The sequence below is a fragment of the Priapulus caudatus genome, unplaced genomic scaffold, assembly GCF_000485595.1.
Source record: "Priapulus caudatus unplaced genomic scaffold, Priapulus_caudatus-5.0.1 Scaffold1344, whole genome shotgun sequence".
NCBI classification, from domain to species: Eukaryota; Metazoa; Priapulida; class Priapulimorpha; order Priapulimorphida; family Priapulidae; genus Priapulus; species Priapulus caudatus.
The window spans coordinates 36,715-54,601 of NW_014578405.1; the positions used below are offsets into that span (position 1 = coordinate 36,715).

At 50.8% G+C, this 17,887-nt stretch overlaps 1 protein-coding gene across 1 annotated transcript in view; it reads right to left on the bottom strand.

Annotated features, from left to right (window-relative positions):
• Positions 1–7,183: 7,183 nt before the first annotated feature.
• LOC106816315 (putative ankyrin repeat protein RF_0381) overlaps positions 7,184–17,887 on the bottom strand; it is a gene marked incomplete at its 3' end in the record, with an annotated part of 17,481 nt that continues 6,777 nt past the window's right edge. Inside the window, exons 2-6 of the mRNA XM_014820896.1 lie at positions 8,762–9,004; positions 8,090–8,248; positions 7,871–8,005; positions 7,451–7,669; positions 7,184–7,381 (exon numbers count right to left, since the gene is read on the bottom strand). Of these exons, the coding sequence (XP_014676382.1) occupies positions 7,184–7,381; positions 7,451–7,669; positions 7,871–8,005; positions 8,090–8,248; positions 8,762–9,004 (954 nt within the window). The remainder of the gene's footprint in view (positions 7,382–7,450; positions 7,670–7,870; positions 8,006–8,089; positions 8,249–8,761; positions 9,005–17,887) is intronic.

Here is a 17,887-nt window from a genome sequence, read left to right on the forward strand (position 1 = left end):
GGGTTAATTTAATTAATTAAAATTAAAAATTAAAAATTCTATATATAGGCAGTGTTATTCACAAAAATTAATCTATGGTGTGGGGACAGATATCATGATGCAAAAATCCTAACCCTAACCCTAACCCTACCCCTAACCCTAACACTATCACTAACCCCGCGGCGACACATACATATTTAGTGTAAGCGTTAGTGGTGGCGGTGTTTGAGTGAGAGTTACCTTTAGGGTTAACCTTTTGAACGTCATCGTCAACGTTATCACGTGACCTCCCTCCAGCAGCCAATCAGAGGAACCCTTCGCGCATTTGTGGTACGGAAAAAATAGACGCCCCCCGCGTGTAGATGGAGGGTGCCGCTACGTGGCAGCACTAGTCACTTTGTACACTTATTTCCCTATAATTATTAGTATATTACTATATTATTATACCCTTAATTATTTCCCTAACCCTAACCCGGTTAGGGTTAGGGTTAGGGTTAGGGAAATAAGGGTATAATAATATAATAATATACTAATATAGGGAAATAAGTGTACGAAGTGACTTATAAGCCTACTAAAGTTAACATGTCTAACTGAGTTACACATGTTAACTTTAGTAGGCGTAATGGCACCAGGTGGCGGTAGCTTACAGTAGTATGTAGTAGTATGGCTATATCACCAAAGAGCCTATATTGATGACTAACATTGACATCTACGCAAACAGAGATATGACATCACGTCTTAATGACTTTACACAATGTTCTAGGCTGGTTCAGCGTCTATGTCTTATAAATCAAATTGTTTATCAGTTTACATAGAGTAAAGGTACAAACTTATGGATTATGGATAAACAAAATAGGACATTCACAGGGGTAGACTGCCTTCCTGTCCTGGGGGTCATTCTTCCCCAGCATGGCGCTAACTATAATCTCTTAATTTAGCCTTGAGTAATAACTTCGTACGTAATTGCCAACTAACGTACGTTCACGCTAGGAATCTTGCTGGCAACTTTACTACGCGGCCGTGACGGGTCTTGCCTGGACTGAAGGCATTTCTCTGGGTACGATATCTGTCCCGCTACTGGAATCCTGGGACGAGGTGTCACCTTGAGCATTAACTGGAGACATATATTAGCTGCCTCACAGGAAGCCTGATTGGACTCCTCATCGCACAGCTTGACCATCCGTCCGGTAGTTAGCTCACACAGATGGCTGCGGTTTCGTCGTAGGCGTGTTCCATTTTGAGTCTCTACGACGTAACTTCGCGGCTTCTCGTTTCGTGTGACCACTTCCCCGGGACACCAAGTTTTGTTGCATTTGTCTATGATCCGCATTCTCTGCCCCACGTGGAGCGGTGGTAGGTTAGGCGCGTCTGGAGTCTGCTGCCGCATTTTTTCATTCCGATTCTGCAGCTGCTCCCTCTCACTGTTTGGTCCGGGCTCACCGTGGCTCGGTAACAGTGTGATGAGTGGACGGCCAAATTACATCAGCTCTTCTGGTCAAATCTGCATCTACAGGTATGGCGCGTAAATTTAGAAATGCCATTTGCAAATCTTCTCCACATTCCAACGTCTTCTTTATGATGGGCTTTACATGGAGGATGTGACGCTCAATAAAGCCGTAGCTCCGCGGGTAGTGAGGTGAGCTTGTGACGTCATTAATTCGCCATGCATGACTTGACAAATTGTGAAATCCAGTGAAAGCAACTGGTGAGTCACTTCCCTCTGCGTCAAGACGACAGCTTTACCTTTAGTTATATTTAGCTCCTTATATTTAGCCTGTTATATTTAGCTCCTTGTTGCAGACGTATACGTTATGCGGTAATAGCACAGACAGATAACGAACCGCACAGACCCCATCGACATTGTCTCATCGCCCGTCGAGCCCAACTGCGGTCGGCGTCTAAACCCACATACTTTACGCACAGGGGAAGAGAAATAGTGGCAGAGCCCACTGCAGCGACCCCACTTGAGTGGGACTAATAATGCGAAATGCACAATTCAGAAAAAGAAGAAGAAGAAGAAGTAGGAAGAAGAGAAGTAGTGGAAATGTTACGGGCGTGCGATGTGAGCATAGAAATATATAGACACACCATATAGAGGTATACAGACATAGATAGAGACATAGACTAACTATAGTATATTATTTCTATGGGTGTGAGTCACTGGTCTGAGACAGGATGGGCGTGGTTATGTAATATAGATATCCGGTAGAGCTAGCGATCGGCCCCTTGTCGCCATCTTGAAAATAATGATTGATCCTGCAATCTCGTCCGATTCTCAGATTAATAATTTAGACATCATTAATAATTGAAGAGAAAAACATGCAGTCAGTAAAATTAAAATTTACTGAACGCCTAGCCGCACAATTAACATATAATAGCATATATTTTTTACGACGACGATTTTTAGCACACACGCACACACGTAAACATGCACACACACGCATGTACACACACACGCACGTGCGCACACACGCGCGCGCACGCACGCACGCACACACACACACACACACACACACACACACACACACACACACACACAACGCACACACACGCACGTACGCATGCACACACACACACACACACACACACACGCGCGCGCGCGCACGCACACCACACACACGTGCGCACACACACGCACGCATGCACACACGTACGGACGCACACACACATACACACGCACACACACGCGCGCACGCACGCACGCACGCACACACACACGTGCGCGCGCACACACACACACACGTGCGCGCGCACACACACACGCACGCATGCACACATACACACACACACACACACACACACACACACACACACACACACACACACACACACACACACACACACACAGCCAAACACCTCCACACACACACACACGATGTTATGATATATAACCGCCAGATGTCGCGTCGAGAACAACGTGTGTGACGCGGGGTGCACGCATGGTGTCGAAGCATTCCAGTTATTCAAAAAAGATATCTGCGTTGACTATGCACATGTATGAGCATCAAACATAACAGGCTTATTCCCTATAAGTCTAGGGCGTAGTGTCCCTTCAGTCTATGGTTGGCGTGCATATATAGTATATAATTATATAATATACCCTATTAATGAGTACATTATGACAAATGGATCGTCTGAACAGTGGGTCATTAATGATTTTATTTTTGGGTGGTGTGTTGTAGCAGGAGCACATCAAATATGTGATTCTGGTGCATGGTAATAAGTACTTTCCGAATTGTATACATTTCATGGTAAAATTGTTATGTTTTATTTTTTATTTTTTTAAATATTCAGAACCCAACTAAGCCTTTAGAGTTTTTTTACAAAGCAAAATGATTTGCAAACTTTTAACATTTGTACTCGTGGTTATTAAATCGCGCCAATTCTCCAAGGCATCATTCCGATAATCTACATAATTCTATATAAACAGTGTTACTACATATACTCGATTTTACATTGCAATGAAACACGTCTGCCAACACGTGCAACAATGAGAACATAGATCTACCAAGTATTGATAATATCTTCTGGGTTATCGCATCTCCGATCCTACATGGGCTTCCTAGGTTAACACGCTTAATTTCGCCTTCGTTGGTCTAGCGTGTGCCCTGACAAATTCTATGAGACGCGGAGGCAGCCTGTTCTCGTATGCAACGCTGTGTCTGACGATAAGGCGCGCGCAGTGGCACTTCAGCGAATGACACTGCACGCTCATTCTGCCATGTATCTCGTCGCTCATCCCATGTAACACGTTGCCGCGGAAACGCGTCGGGTAAATCCGGCGCCAGAGTTCGTACGGCGTCTCTCCCCGTGCGTTCACCACGTCGACGTGTGCGCCGTGGTTGAACAGCAGCGCGTGCACTATCTGCACGCTCCCCTCCCTCTCTCGCGCGTAAACATCGTCTTTGCATGCGAGCATCATCCTACAGAAGCTGTGCAGCGGCGTGTCGCCCTTGCTGTCGCGTGTGTTAACCTGTAGATGTACGCCGGCGGACTCGCACGTCTGTAGGAGAGCTGACGCCGCTTGTACCACCGACTCTGCTTGTTCTGCTGGTGCTGCGGGTGCTCCTCGCTCACTCATTCTGGGGCTTCTCACCACCGCCTGGCTGCCTATTAAAGCGAGCGGCGTCCTCTTGTTACAATCGACGAGGTTCGGGTTAGCTCGGTGTTTCAAGAGGTGAGTAATCATCTGTGTAAACGAAAGAAACGAGGATCGTTAACAACCCGATTTTAGGTTCGTTCCTTAAAGAACAAGTTTCTCCGATCATACTACCTATATTACTGTTGCCGATTACTAACTATTACTATTATTAAATTATTAACTATTAACCGATTACTATTACTGATTACCTTTATTATCTAGACAAAAATACATTGGAACATCGCTAAAATTGTCTCCGTTATTCACAACGCCCGCCCACATTTTTCCTCGGTCCCGAGTAGATTGCAGGAGTAGTGTAATACAATGAAACTATTTAACATATCTATTATTAACTGTTAACCAATTGCTATTACTGATTACCTTTACCATCTAGAAGAAAATACATTAGGGCATTGCTAAAATTTAGTCTCAATTATTCGCAACGTATGCCCGTAGTTTTACCTCGGTTTGCAGTCGATCACAGGAGTAGTGTAACGCTGTGAAACTCCCTCTTTCTTCCGTCTCGGCGACGTTGGGGTCGGCGCCGGCCTCCAGTAGCAGGCGCATGATGTCCAGCCTGCCAGAGCGAGCCGCGTGGTACAGGGTGGTCTGTCCTTGCGAGTCCGCGGCGTTGGCGTTGGCGCCGTGTGAGAGCAGCATCTGCACCGCCGCCTCCTCGCCCTTCCTCACCACCTTCATCAGCGGCGTCTCCCCGGTCTGCGTTGTGGCGACGTTGGGGTCGGCGCCGGCCTCCAGTAACAGGCGCACGATGTCCAGCCGGACAAAGCAAGCCGCGTGGTACAGGGTGGTCTGTCCGTACGAGTCCGCGGCGTTGGCGTTGGCGCCGGCCTCCAGTAGCAGGCGCACGATGTCCACCCGGCAAAAGCGAGCCGCGTGGTACAGGGAGGTCTGGCCGTACGAGTCCCCGGCGTTGGCGTTGGTGCCGTCTGAGAGCGGCAACCGCACCATCGCCTCCTCGCCGATCCTCATCGCCATCATCATCGGCGTCATTCCGCTCTCCGTTTCGGCGATGTTTGGATCTGCACCGGCCTCCAGTAGCAGGCGCATGATGTCCAGCTGGCCAGACCAAGGCACGAGGTACAGGGAGGTCTCTCCGACCGAGTCCGCGAGGTTTGCGCATCGTGAGATCAGCATCTGATACTCCGCCACTTCTCCCTGACACGCCGCCATCATCAGTGGCGTCTTCCCGGTCTTTGTTTCGGCGACGTTTGGATCTGCACCGGCCTCCAGTAGCAGGCGCATGATGTCCAGCTGATCAGACCAAGGCACGAGGTTCAGGGAGGTCTTTCCGAACGAGTTCGCGGCGTTGGCGCCTTGTGAGAGCAGCATCTGCACCTCCGCCTCATCGCCCTCCCACGCCGCCATCATCAGCGGCGTCTTCCCGCTCTTCGTCTCGGCGACATTGGGGTCAGCACCGGCCTCCAGTAGCAGGCGCACGATGTCCAGTTGCCTGTAGCAAGCCGCGTTGTACAGGGTGGCCTGTCCGTACGAGTCCGCGGCGTTGGCGTCGGCCCCGGCCTCCAGTAGCAGGCGCACGATGTCTAGCCTGCCAGAGCGAGCCGCGTGGTACAGGGAGGTCTGTCCGTACGAGTCCGCGGCGTTTGGATCCGCGCCGGCCTTCAGTAGCAGGCGCATGATTTTCAGCTGGCCAGAGTGAGCCGCGTGGTACAGGGAGTTCCTTCGTTGCGAGTCCGCGGCGTTGGCGTCGGCGCCGTGTGAGAGCAGCATCTGCACCGCCGCCTGCTCGCCCTCCAACACCGCCATCATCAGCGGCGTCTCTCCACTCGTCGTCTCGGCGACGTTGGGCTTGGCTGCGGCCTCCAGTAGCAGGCACATGATGTCTAGCTGGCCAGAGCGAGCCACAAAGTGCAGGGAGGTCTGTCCGTCCGTGAGCGCGGCGTTGGCGTCGGCGCCGGCCTCCAGTAGCAAGCGCACGATGTCCGGCCTGCCAGAGCAAGCCGCGTGGTACAGGGAAGTCTCTCCGTACGAGTCCGCGGCGTTGGCGATGACGCCGGGCGAGAGCAGCATCTGCACCTTCGCCTCCTCGCCCTTCCTCACCGCTTTTATCAGCGGCCTCTCTCCACTCTTCGTCTCGGCGACGTTTGGGTCTGCACCGGGCACCAGTAGCAGGATGTCCAGCTGGCCATAGCGAGCCGCGATGTGCAAGGAGGTCACCCCGTACGAGTCCGCGGCGTTGACGTCGGCGCCGGCCTCCAGTAGCAGGCGCACGATGTCCAACCGGCCAGAGCAAGCCGCTTGGTACAGGGTGGCGTGTCCGAGCGAGTCCGCGGCGTTGGCGTCGGCGCCGTGTGAGAGCAGCATCCGCACCGCCGCCTCATCGCCTTCTGTCACCGCCTTCATCAGCGGCCTCGCTCCGCGCTTCGTCTTGGCGACGTTGGGGTCGGCGCCGGCCTCCAGTAGCAGGCACATGATGTCCAGCTGGCCAGAGCAAGCCGCGTGGTACAGGGTCGTCTGTCCGTGCGAGTCCGTGGCGTTGGCGTCGGCGCCGTGTGAGAGCAGCATCCGCACCGCCGCCTCCTTGCCCTGCCACGCCGCCTTCATCAACAGCGTCTTCCCGGTCTTCGTCTCGGCGACGTTTGAATCTGCACTGGCCTCCAGTACCATGATGTCCAGCTGGCCATAGCGAGCCGCGCTGTGCAAGAAGCTCAATAGGTACGAGTCCACGCCGTTGGGGTTGGCGCCGGCCTCCAGTAGCAGGCGCACGATGTTCATCCGGCCAGAGCAAGCCGCGTGGTACAAGGTGGTCAGTCCGTGCGAGTCCGCGGCGTTGGCGTCGGCGCCGTGTGAGAGCAGCATCCGCACCGCCGCCTCATCGCCCTCCGTCACTGCCTTCACCAGCGGCCTCGCCCCGCGCTTCGTCTTGGAGACGTTGGGGTCGGCGCCGGCCTCCAATAGCAGGCGCATGATGTCCAGCCAGCCAAAGCAAGCCGCGTGGTACAGGGAGGTCTGTCCTTGCGAGTCCGCGGCGTTGGCGTCGGCGCCGTGTGAGAGCAGCATCAGCATCACCGCTTCCTCGCTCTCCCACGCCGCCATCATCAGCGGAGTCTTCCCGGTCTGCGCCTCGGCGACGTTTGGATCTGCACCGGCCTCAAGTAGCAGGCGCATGATGTCCAGCCTGCCAGAGCAAGGCACGTGGTACAGGAAGGTCTCTCCGTGCGAGTCCGCGGCGTTGGCGTCGGCGCCGTGTGAGAGCAGCATCAGCACCGCCGCCTCATCGTCCTCCGTCACCGCCATCATCAGCGGCGTCGCTCCACTCATCGTCATGGCGACGTTGCGGTCGGCGCCGGCCTCCAATAGCAGGCGCACGATGTCCAGCTGGCCAGAGCGAGCCGCGATGTGCAAGGAGGTCACTCCGTACGAGTCCGCGGCGTTGGCGTCGGCGCCGGCTTCTAGTAGCAGGCGCACGATGTCCCGCCGGCCAAAGCGAACCGCTTGGTACAGGGTGGTCTGTCCGTACGAGAACGCGGCGTTTGGATCCGCCCCGGCCTCCAGTAGCAGGCGCATGATGTCCAGCTGGCCAGAGCGAGCCGCGTGGTACAGGGAGTTCCTTCCGTGCGAGTCCGCGGCGTTGACGTCGGCGCCGTGTGAGAGCAGCATCCGCACCATCGCCTCCTCGCCCACCGTCACCACCATCATCAGCGGCGTCTCTCCGCTTTTCTTCTTGGCGACGTTGGCGTCGGCGCCGAATTCCAGTAGCAGGCGCACGATGTCCAGCCAGCCAAAGAAAGCCGCGTGGTACATGGTGGTCCGTCCGTACGAGTCCACCGCGTTGGCGTCGGCGCCGGCCTCCAGTAGCAGGCGCACGATATCCAGCCGGCCAAAGCAAGCCGCGTGGTACAGGGTGGTCTGTCCGTGCGAGTCCGCGGCGTTGGCGTCGGCGTCGTGTGAGAGCAGCATCCGCACCAACTCCTCCTCGCCCTTACTCACCGCCCTAATCAGCAGCGTCTCACCGCTCTCCGTATCGGCGACGTTGGGCTTGGCTGCGGCCTCCAATAGCAGGCGCATTATGTCCAGCTGGCCGGAGCGAGCCGCCATGTGCAGGGAGGTCTGTCCGTACAAGTCCGCTGCGTTGGCATCCGCGCCGGCCTCCAGTAGCAGGCGCACGATGTCCAGCCGGCCAAAGCGAGCCGCGTGGTACAGGGAATTCAATTCGTGCGAGTCCGCGGCGTTGGCGTCAGCGCCGTGTGAGAGCAGCATCCGCACCGCCGCCTCATTGCCCTCCGTCACTGCCTTCATCAGCGGCCTCACTCCGCGCTTAGTCTTGTCGACGTTGGGGTCGGCGCCGACCTCCAGTAGCAGGCGCATGATGTCCAGCTTGCCAGAGCAAGCCGCGTGGTACAGGGTGGTCTGTCCGTACGTGTCCGGGGCGTTGGAATGCGTCGGCGCCGTGTCGAGAGCAGCATCCGCACCGCCGCCCTCATTCCCTCGTCACTGCCTTCATCAGCGGCCTCACTCCGCGCTTAGTCTTGTCGACGTTTGTGGGTCGGCGCCGGCCTCCCAGTAGCAGGCGCCATTGATGTCCAGCTTGCCAGAGCAAGCCGCGTGGTACAGGGTGGTCTGTCCGTACGTGTCCGGGGCGTTGGCGTCGGCGCCGTGTGAGAGCAGCATCCGCGCCACCGCCTCCTCGCCCTCCCTCACAGCCTTTATCAGCGGCGTCTCCCCGCTCTCCGTCTTGGCAACGTTGGGGTTGGCGCCGGCCTCCAGTAGCAGGCGCATGATGTCCAGCCTGCCAGAGCAAGGCACGTGGTACAGGGAGGTCTCTCCGTACGAGTCTGCAGCGTTGACGTCGGCGCCGTGTGAAAGCAGCATCTGCACCGCCGCCTCCTTGCCCTCCCTCACCGCCTTCATCAGCGGTGTTTCCCCGCTCTTTGTCATGGCAACGTTCGGGTCGGCGCCGGCCTCCAGTAGCAGGCGCATGATGTCCAGCAGGCCAGAGCAAGCCGTGTGGTACAGGGTGGTCTGTCCGTACGAGTCTGCGGCGTTGGCGTCGGCGCCGTGTGAGAGCAGCATCCGCACCGCCGCCTCATCGCCCTCCGTCACCGCCATCATCAGCGGCGTCGCTCCACTCTTCGTCATGGCGACGTTGGGGTCGGCGCTGGCCTCCAGTAGCAGGCGCATGATGTCCAGCTGGCCAGAGCAAGCCGCGTGGTACAGGGTGGTCAGTCCGTACCAGTCCGCGGCGTTGACGTCGGCGCCGGCCTCCAGTAGCAAGCGAATGATGTCCAGCTGGCCAGAGCAAGCCGGCGACAGGACTCGCACGTTCCCGCCGGCAATGGCTGCGTGCAGCATCGTTCCGTCGCTACGGTAACGCGCGCGGAGGTCCGCTCCATTGTCTAGCAGCGCGGCTGCACCATCCGCGCTGGCTGTTTCGCAGGCGAGCATGAGAGGCGTTCGCCCGCGCTCATCCTCTTCTTGCAAGGGCGCGTCATGCAGCAGCAGCTGTTTCACAATCTCCATCTTCTCTTCCGTCCTGTCCCGCGAAAGTGCGCAGGCGACGTGGAGAGGCGTCTCCATGCGTACGTTCACGCACGATGTTTTCGCTTCACCTCGCAGAAGTTCTAACACTTTCTCAACGTCCCCACGTGAACAGGCAGCATGCAGATCTGACATTCTTCTCCCAACTGTAGGCACGCACTGTGCGTCTTTATGTTCCGCGAAGGTCCAGTGCAGTTCACCTACCTAAAATGCACACTGATGTTCACGAAGGCATGTAGAGTTTATTGTGATGTTAATATAGTGATGACAAATCGAAACGTATTTACATTTTCTGTAATGCAGTGTCCAACAGATCGCTGAAGAAGGTTATTTTCCTAATAGCACAAAAGCTAAAGTCTAAGGCCAGGAAGCAAATCGGAAAGGGGACAAATAAAGTGATTAAGCCTGGAGAATTGCCAAAGCTTGGACACATCCATTTAAATATGCCTGGGGCCCACCTCTTCCCCATGCTCCACCCGCTTTGCCAAGTGCAAAGCGCAACTCCACAGGCACTTGGAACGTCTAAAAAAGAGGTAAATAAATACGAAATGTATTTACTACCAAAGTCTTAATAATTCTCTACTCTATTTCGGCTATTATTGCCGATAATTACCCGTAAATGCCGGTCAAATGCTCATCTGCAACACACGGACGCCCGCCCTGTGCACGAACAACATGAATAAGAGAGCTCTCCGGCTCCAGCTTGTCCGACGTGTATGGAGATACATTCATGCTGAAAAATCGATAAGAAATCAATGCGTAATTGTTCGATGACATGAATACGTGTTGATAGATTTCGTATAATCTGCTTCGCCTGATTGTTTTAGAATCATATCGGATATTACTATAATATATAAATATATGTGATATATAAATATATGTATATATATATATATATATATTATAATATTATACTACTAGGACTACTGATACTTTTGATACTGTAGGAGCGAGATTTTGAAACCTCGGTGACGCAAGGTGAAGGACTCATAACGCACTACGGAGGTTTTCTCGCTCTCTTTTCGATGTACGAGAACTAGCTTCAAATCAGTGATATTGTGAACAAAATCAATGAACAAATACTGAATTTGCCCAACTACTATTTCCAATTCCTGCTTCCAGAACTGAAGAACATTCACAGTTGCCAATAATACATTTATATAACGTTAATATTTCTAATGTATTGCGTGTACCGGCTGTACGATTATTAGCGCTACAATTCAAATTGTACAATGCCTCACTCCTACCAATGACTCTGTTAACTTTCTAGTAGTAACATAGTAAGTCTAAATCCAAAACAACTACACACCAAGAACCACCCACAACTCACGACAACTAGTATTACCAAGTCCGCGAATCTTACCATTGATTTGAAATGTTCTAGAATCCCCGCGGAACCTATAGCTGTGGGCCTGATTGATGCGTGGCCTGTTTTGGCACGCGATCAGTATAGAGAGGATTGTGCAACGATGAGTCCTCGGTAAACTGTCAGGAAATGTCTGCCCTCCTCGCTCACCGCCTTTATAGAGTGCGAGGCGCCCACGCTGCCTCAGACGCTTGCCCATCTGCTGCAAATAGGAACATACGGAGGTTTGGTGCCTGTTTATCAATTCTGTGGCTGGCACGCCCACGGTCAAGTTTCATCTGCTCTGCTCAAAGTTTAATTCAAGCTGGGACGTCTTAAACTAGTGAGAATGGGTGCAATTTCGAAATAAATCTGTATCGCGTAGTAATATTATACTTAGAGCGGAAAGAGCCGCGTATATGCGCAAGCTTGGGCATTATATACCTCCGCAAGGAGCAGGTGAAGTTTTCGTCCCGGTTAGTTTGTCCCTCTCGCCAATGAGCGTTATGTTATTCGCCCCTGTTGTTTGTTACCTCCCGCCAAGGAGGTTATGTTTTCGCCCCTGTTGGTGTTGTTTCCTCCGCCAAGAGAGTTATGTTTTCGCCCTGTTCGTTTGTTACTCGCCAAGGAGGTTATGTTTCGCCCCTGTTCGTTTGTTACCATCCGCCAAAGAGCGTTGGTTTTTCGCCCTGTCGTTTAGTTCCTTCGCGAGAATGGTTATTATTCGCCCCTGTTCGCTTTGGTTACTACGCCACGATGGTTAATGTTTGTCGCCCCTGTTAGTTTGTATAACTCCGCCACAGGAGGTTATTGTTTTCCTCTCGCTGTCGTTTGTTACCTCCGCCAACGAGGTTATGTTTTCGTCCCTGTTAGTTGTGACCTCTGCAAGCAAGGTTATGTTTTTTGCCATGTTCGTTTGTTACATCCGCAGGAGGTTATGCTTTTTCGCCTTCCTGTTCGATTCGTTACTCCAGCAAGGAGGTTATGTTTTTTTCCCCTGTTCGTTTGCTACCTCCGCCAAAGCAGGTTATGTTGTTGCACCTGATAAGTTTGTTTACCTCCGCCAAGGAGGTTTATGTTTTCGCCTCTGTTTCACTTTACCTCTGCCAAGGAAAGTTATGTTTTTCGTCCCGTTCGTTCTCGATTGACCTACGCCAAGCAGGTTATGTATGTTTTTGCCCCTGTTCGTTTGCTTACCCCCGCCAAAGAGGTTATGTTTTCGCCAACTGCTTGTTTGCTACTCTCTAAGTTTCTGAAATCCATCTGAACCAGCATAGATGCGGAAACTGTTACGCTGTGCGGAGGTTTGCATCTCCGCATTGCTCTTTGTTTATTGCAATATAAAGCATATAATAATAACATAAATTATTACTATAGTATATTATAAACAAGAGGTATAGGAAGCTTATATTATTCGCTACTTATCGCTTATTATATCTTATTTTATTTTATTATTATATTAATTTATATTAATTATTATATTTTATCTTTAATCGTTTAGTATCTTTTTTATACGCTGTTGATTATAATCATATAATATATAATTGCATTTACTAAGGTTTAAATCGTTGATCTATTTGCTTTATCTGCTCTATCACACACATTACTTGCTTGATACTGATTTAAGATACTTTATTCAGCCAACGTATGGTTCTGTGCGTAGGCATTGCAAAATCTGACCTTTAAATGCGTATCCCAACTAGAGCACACAAATATATATATATATCTTACTATAAATTGGAAGATTTCTGGCCGGGTGTTGGTCGTGCTTTTGCTTGTGTATGCGTGTCCGGCTCTTACGTTCCGCCACCGCCTCAACGATCCTCTCCAAACTTCGGTCGAAACCATTCTACAGATCATAACACCGTTGCAGTGGGGCAATTATTTTTTTCAGGTTTCATTATTTTTTCACATTCCCGTCTCAAAAACAATTAAAATAGTGCGAATTTTGCCACGAGCGCGCGTGCAACGTCACAACACGAAAACACAATGGCAATGCTAAAAAACAATGTATAACCAAAGGCGCTCCATCTAAAATTTCTAAGTCGCTCCATTCTACCAGAAATCTAACCAGAGGAAATTGATATACATTTTTTACATTGTTTTCTTGCATTGCTGTTAAAATTGCGTATATAACAAGTGCCCAGCTCTAAGCCCACACAAAGCATATATATATAATATGATCATTATGCATCGCACAATACCGCCCGCCAAGAAAAGTACGCCGCTGTCACAGAAAACTCCTGATGTCGCAAGTAAGGTTTTCTGTGTGATGTGTGCGTGGGCTGTGGTGTCGGTGTGTGTGTGTGCGTGTGCGCTGTGCTTGGTCGTGCGTGCGTCGTGCCGTCGTGGTCGTGCGGTGTCGTAGTGCAGGTGCGTGTGTACCGTATCGTGCGTGTGTGTGTTGTGTGTGCCCTGTGTGTGACGGCTGTGTGTGTGCTGGTGCGTGTGCGTGTGTGTAGTGTATCTGGTGTGTGTCTATGTGTGCCCGTGTGTGTGTATGGCCGTTTGTGTATGCGTGCCTGTGTGTGTGTGTGTGTATGTGTTTGTGTATGCGCACGGCGCGCGCGCGCTGTGTGATGCATGTGTGTGTGTGATGTGTGTGGTGTGTGTGTGCTGGCTGTGTGTGTGCCTCGTGTGTGGCTATGTGTTCCGGCGTCTACGTTTCCGCAAACGCTCAACGGATCCTCCTCCAAACTTGTAAAACATTCTACAGCATCATAAACACGTTGATGGAGCTAATTATTTTTTTCAGTTCTCAGTTTTGTTTCACATTCCACGTTCAAAAACATTAAAATAGTCGACCGAAATTTTTGCCCACTCGAGCGCGTGCTGCAACGTCACAACACGAAAAACACAGATGGCAATGGCCACAACACCAATGTATAACCAAAGCGCTCGATGCTAGATTTTCTAAGTCGGCTCCACTAAGAGAATCTAACCAGAGAAATTTTATACATTGTTTTTAATTGCTTTCTTGCATTGGTTAAAAATTGGTATAAACAACGGTGCCCATGCTAATGCCACCAAAGCATAATATATATAATAATGCATATGTATGCCATCGACAAGATACCCCCGCAGAAAGTCGCCCCGCTTGTCAAGAAACTCCTGAAGGTAGCACGTAAGAGATTTTACAACTGGTGTTGGACTGGGTGTGGCTGTGTGTGGTGTGCTGTGTGTGTGTGTGCGGTGATGCTGTGTGCTGTGCTGTGTTGTGCCGTGTGGTGTGCGTGTGCGTGTGCGTTGCGCGTGGTGTGGCGTCGTGCCGTGGACCTGTGTGTGTGTGTGTGTGTGTGGCTGTCTGAGTGTGCGTGTGCCGTTGTGCTGTAGTGTGATCTGTGTGTGTCTATGTGTGGGTGTGTTGGTGTATGCGTTTGTTATGCGTGTGTGTGTGTGTGTGTGCTATGTGTGTGTATGCCACGCGCCGCGCAGGCAGACGCGTAGTGTGCATGGCCTGTTGTGTGTGTGTGTCGCCTGTAGTGGTGTAGTGTGGTGTGTGCTGTGTGTTTATTGCGCGTTCGCGCGCCATGTGGTGTGTGTGTGTGTGTGTGTGTGTGTGTGCGCCCTGCCGCCGCGCGCCGCTATTGTGTGTGTATCGGGTGTTGTGCGTGTGTGTGCTTGTAGTGTGCGTGCTGTGTTGTGTGTGTGTGGTGTTGTTGGTGTGTGTGTGGGTGTGTGTGTTGTGTGGCTGTGTGTGTTGTGTGTGTGTGTGTGTGTGTGTGTGGGTGCTGTGTCATCGGTCAAACACTTCTTCAGTACAAGGCAGTCTCTACGTCATGCTAGCCTAAGTGGGGATAAGTACCCTGCCAGCTAAAATCTAGCTGTATACGCCAATGACACAACTAAACGTTCCAATCATGCAACATTGTGTGCTACACAGAATTCTGACCACCTAAGCGGGCTATGGACTAGTAATTATAATATATATGTATGCTTAGATTATATATAGTAATATACAAAACAAACGTTTCATTATTTGCTCTATCGGCGTCTGTCATACATACATATTGCCTTTACTGTTCAGATACGCCTACAGTTTTCAGATACGTTTTCAGATACGTTTTAACTTTAGTGGAACGTGTCAATAGCGTAACTAGCGTGCGAATCGGGTTGGCCGTCTAATGAGCTGGCAGAAGCAAGCCGGCGTAGGTGTGCTGCCGGTTCTGTAAGCCCTGCTTTCTCGATATATAGCAGGCGCTATCTGTACGCCACCGCGTTCTACACCGTTCCTGATTTTGCATCCATGGTCGTCCGCCATGTTCTATAGTACTTGCCACGCTTGCCGAATGATTAAAATCAATGCTAACTCAATGTTTACGCGCGGTCCGAAACACACTTTACCAGTCCGCACCAGGTTCTGATGCGAATCCCAGGTTCCCGTTCTCCTCGGTTCCCGCTAGTATTCATCTTTACCATCCCGCAATGCGAAATGAGACGATAAGGTAACTTGTGGCTGGCCTAACTTTGCCACCTGTGAGGCTACGCGCAACTCCTGTATGTATATCCATGCGCGACCTATGTTGACTTACGATATAGTTATTTTTATTTGCCGCTGTTCGTATTTGCCACTCACGGCCGCTGACCATCTCTTGTCGTATCGCTGCGCGCATTGGTATTGGCGTGACACTTTCGCACCTGCTACACACACGTCTTTACGGTTCAAGAAGCCGAAAGTGGTTCACTAGGTTATCAGCGATATTTCTTTCGGAAGAATATGAAAGGTGGATTTTCATAATCGAAATCGATGGAAATCGACAGTTTGTTAGAATCTCTTTATAGCTACGAGGATGTTCTTAATCTGTGTTGTTATGCCTGGACTATGTTTATTAACGGAAGAAACTATTGGGAGACTCGGTGATTTGGCGTATTGTTCGCAGGTAATCATTTAGGTCAGTGATCGTAGTGGCGCAAGACAGAACGAAAACAATAACATCGACAGCTAGCGGAAGGTCTGACATAAGCGCACTATATATATATATATATATATATATATATATGTGTGTGTGTGGTGTGTTGTGTGTGGTGTGTGTGCTGTGTGTGTGTGTGTGGTATATAGATATATATATATATAGACTATGTGTGCACTGTGTGCGTGTAGTCGTGACGCGTGTGTGCGCGCAGTCTTGGGTCGCGTGGTTTGGTGTGTTGTGTGTGCGTTGTGCTGTGTGTTTGTGCGCGGGGGTGTGTGTGTGCCCGTGCGGCGTGTTTGTGTGTGTGTGTGCCTGACGGCTGGTGTGTGCTGTGTGTGTGTGTGTGTGTGTGTGTGGGTGTGTGTGGTGTGTGCGTGCGTGCGCGTGTGCGTGCGTGCGCCGTGCGTGTGTGTGTGCGTACCGTGTGATCGTGTGATTTACTAGGTAGTGATTACGTTGTCCATAATGTTGAATGTTAAGTCGTACAATTTTGTCTTCGATTCGGCTCCAAACATTACTGCGGACTTGATAGAATGAAAACGGCTGCAAACAACGATGCCGGTGGGAGTGCTTATACGGTGAACACAAAACAACGCGCCTATAAGAATTGCCTTTCGCGTATAAATGTGGTAAGCGATGCGCCCATTTATGAGAGAGGAAGAGGTGCGATAATGTATTACCATCGATAGTGCACTGCTTTGTCGTGTACGATCCGTCCAATAATCTGCTCATCTATTCACCATAACCATCACCAGATGCGTGTTCAACAGCGCGAACGCTCGCGTGCGCTTGCCTTCTGAACGACACCGCGTGGTCGAGCGCTCGCGAGCGCGCGCGATCAGGCTCCCGCGGCTGTTCGCGCGGCGCGCGAGTTATTTTCAAGATGGCGACGGGCAATCTGGTGAATGCGAATCTAACACTTCTGACTTCGATTTCATTTTTCATTCATTCACTTCTGAATTCAATTCATATCAATTTCGTCTGCTAATTCGTTTAACAGTATTTGTTCGAAGACATTAAAATCTCGCAATGAAATCTGCTGAGGAAGCTGCCATCTTGGATAAAGCGAGCGCTCGGTGCATAGCTCGGTGTCGTTCAAGTGGCGCTGCGTTCGTGCTGCGAGCGTTCGCGCTGTTGAACACGCCTCAGAAGATGCTACACTACCCCTCCCCCCAAGCGCAATGTGCCACACAAGCACATCAAACCACGTATGTCACTCGCCAATCGCCGCTCCTCTGTCATGGTCACCTCAGCGCAGCTACAAGGTAAGGGCAAAGATCAAGCTGGCAGTGAGTACGTACGTGAGTATTCGCTTGGCTTTGTGATGTTTGATTTTGAGTTACATATACACTTCAAGTGCATACCTATGAAGCACTCACACAGGAAATGTTTATTTTCATTAAAGAGGGGAGATGTTATCATATATGACCGCCAGATGTCGCGTCGAGAACAACGTGTGTGTCGCGTGGTATGCACGCATGGTGTGGAAGCATTCCAGTTATTCAAAAAAAGATATCTGCGTTGACTATGCACATGTTTGAGCATCAAACATAACAGGCTTATTCCCTATTTATATAAGTCTAGGGCGTAGTGTCCCTTCAGTCTATGGTTGGACTGCATATACAGTCTATCTAATATATATATTTGAGTTCGTATGTATCTATGTATGTATGTATGTATGTATGTATTTTCCCTATAGGCGGCCAAACCGCCCAAGCGATCTGGATGCAATTTTCACAGGGCCATCTGCATGTTTCGTCCCTGTTAGTTTTTGTTACCTCCGCCAAGGAAGTTATGTTTTCGCACCTGTTAGTTTGTTACCTCCGCCAAGGAAGTTATGTTTTAGCCCGTGTTCGTTTGTTACCTCCGCCAAGGAAGTTATGTTTTCGCACCTGTTAGTTTGTTACCTCCGCCAAGGAAGTTATGTTTTAGCCCGTGTTCGTTTGTTACCTCCGCCAAGGAAGTTATGTTTTCGCACCTGTTAGTTTGTTA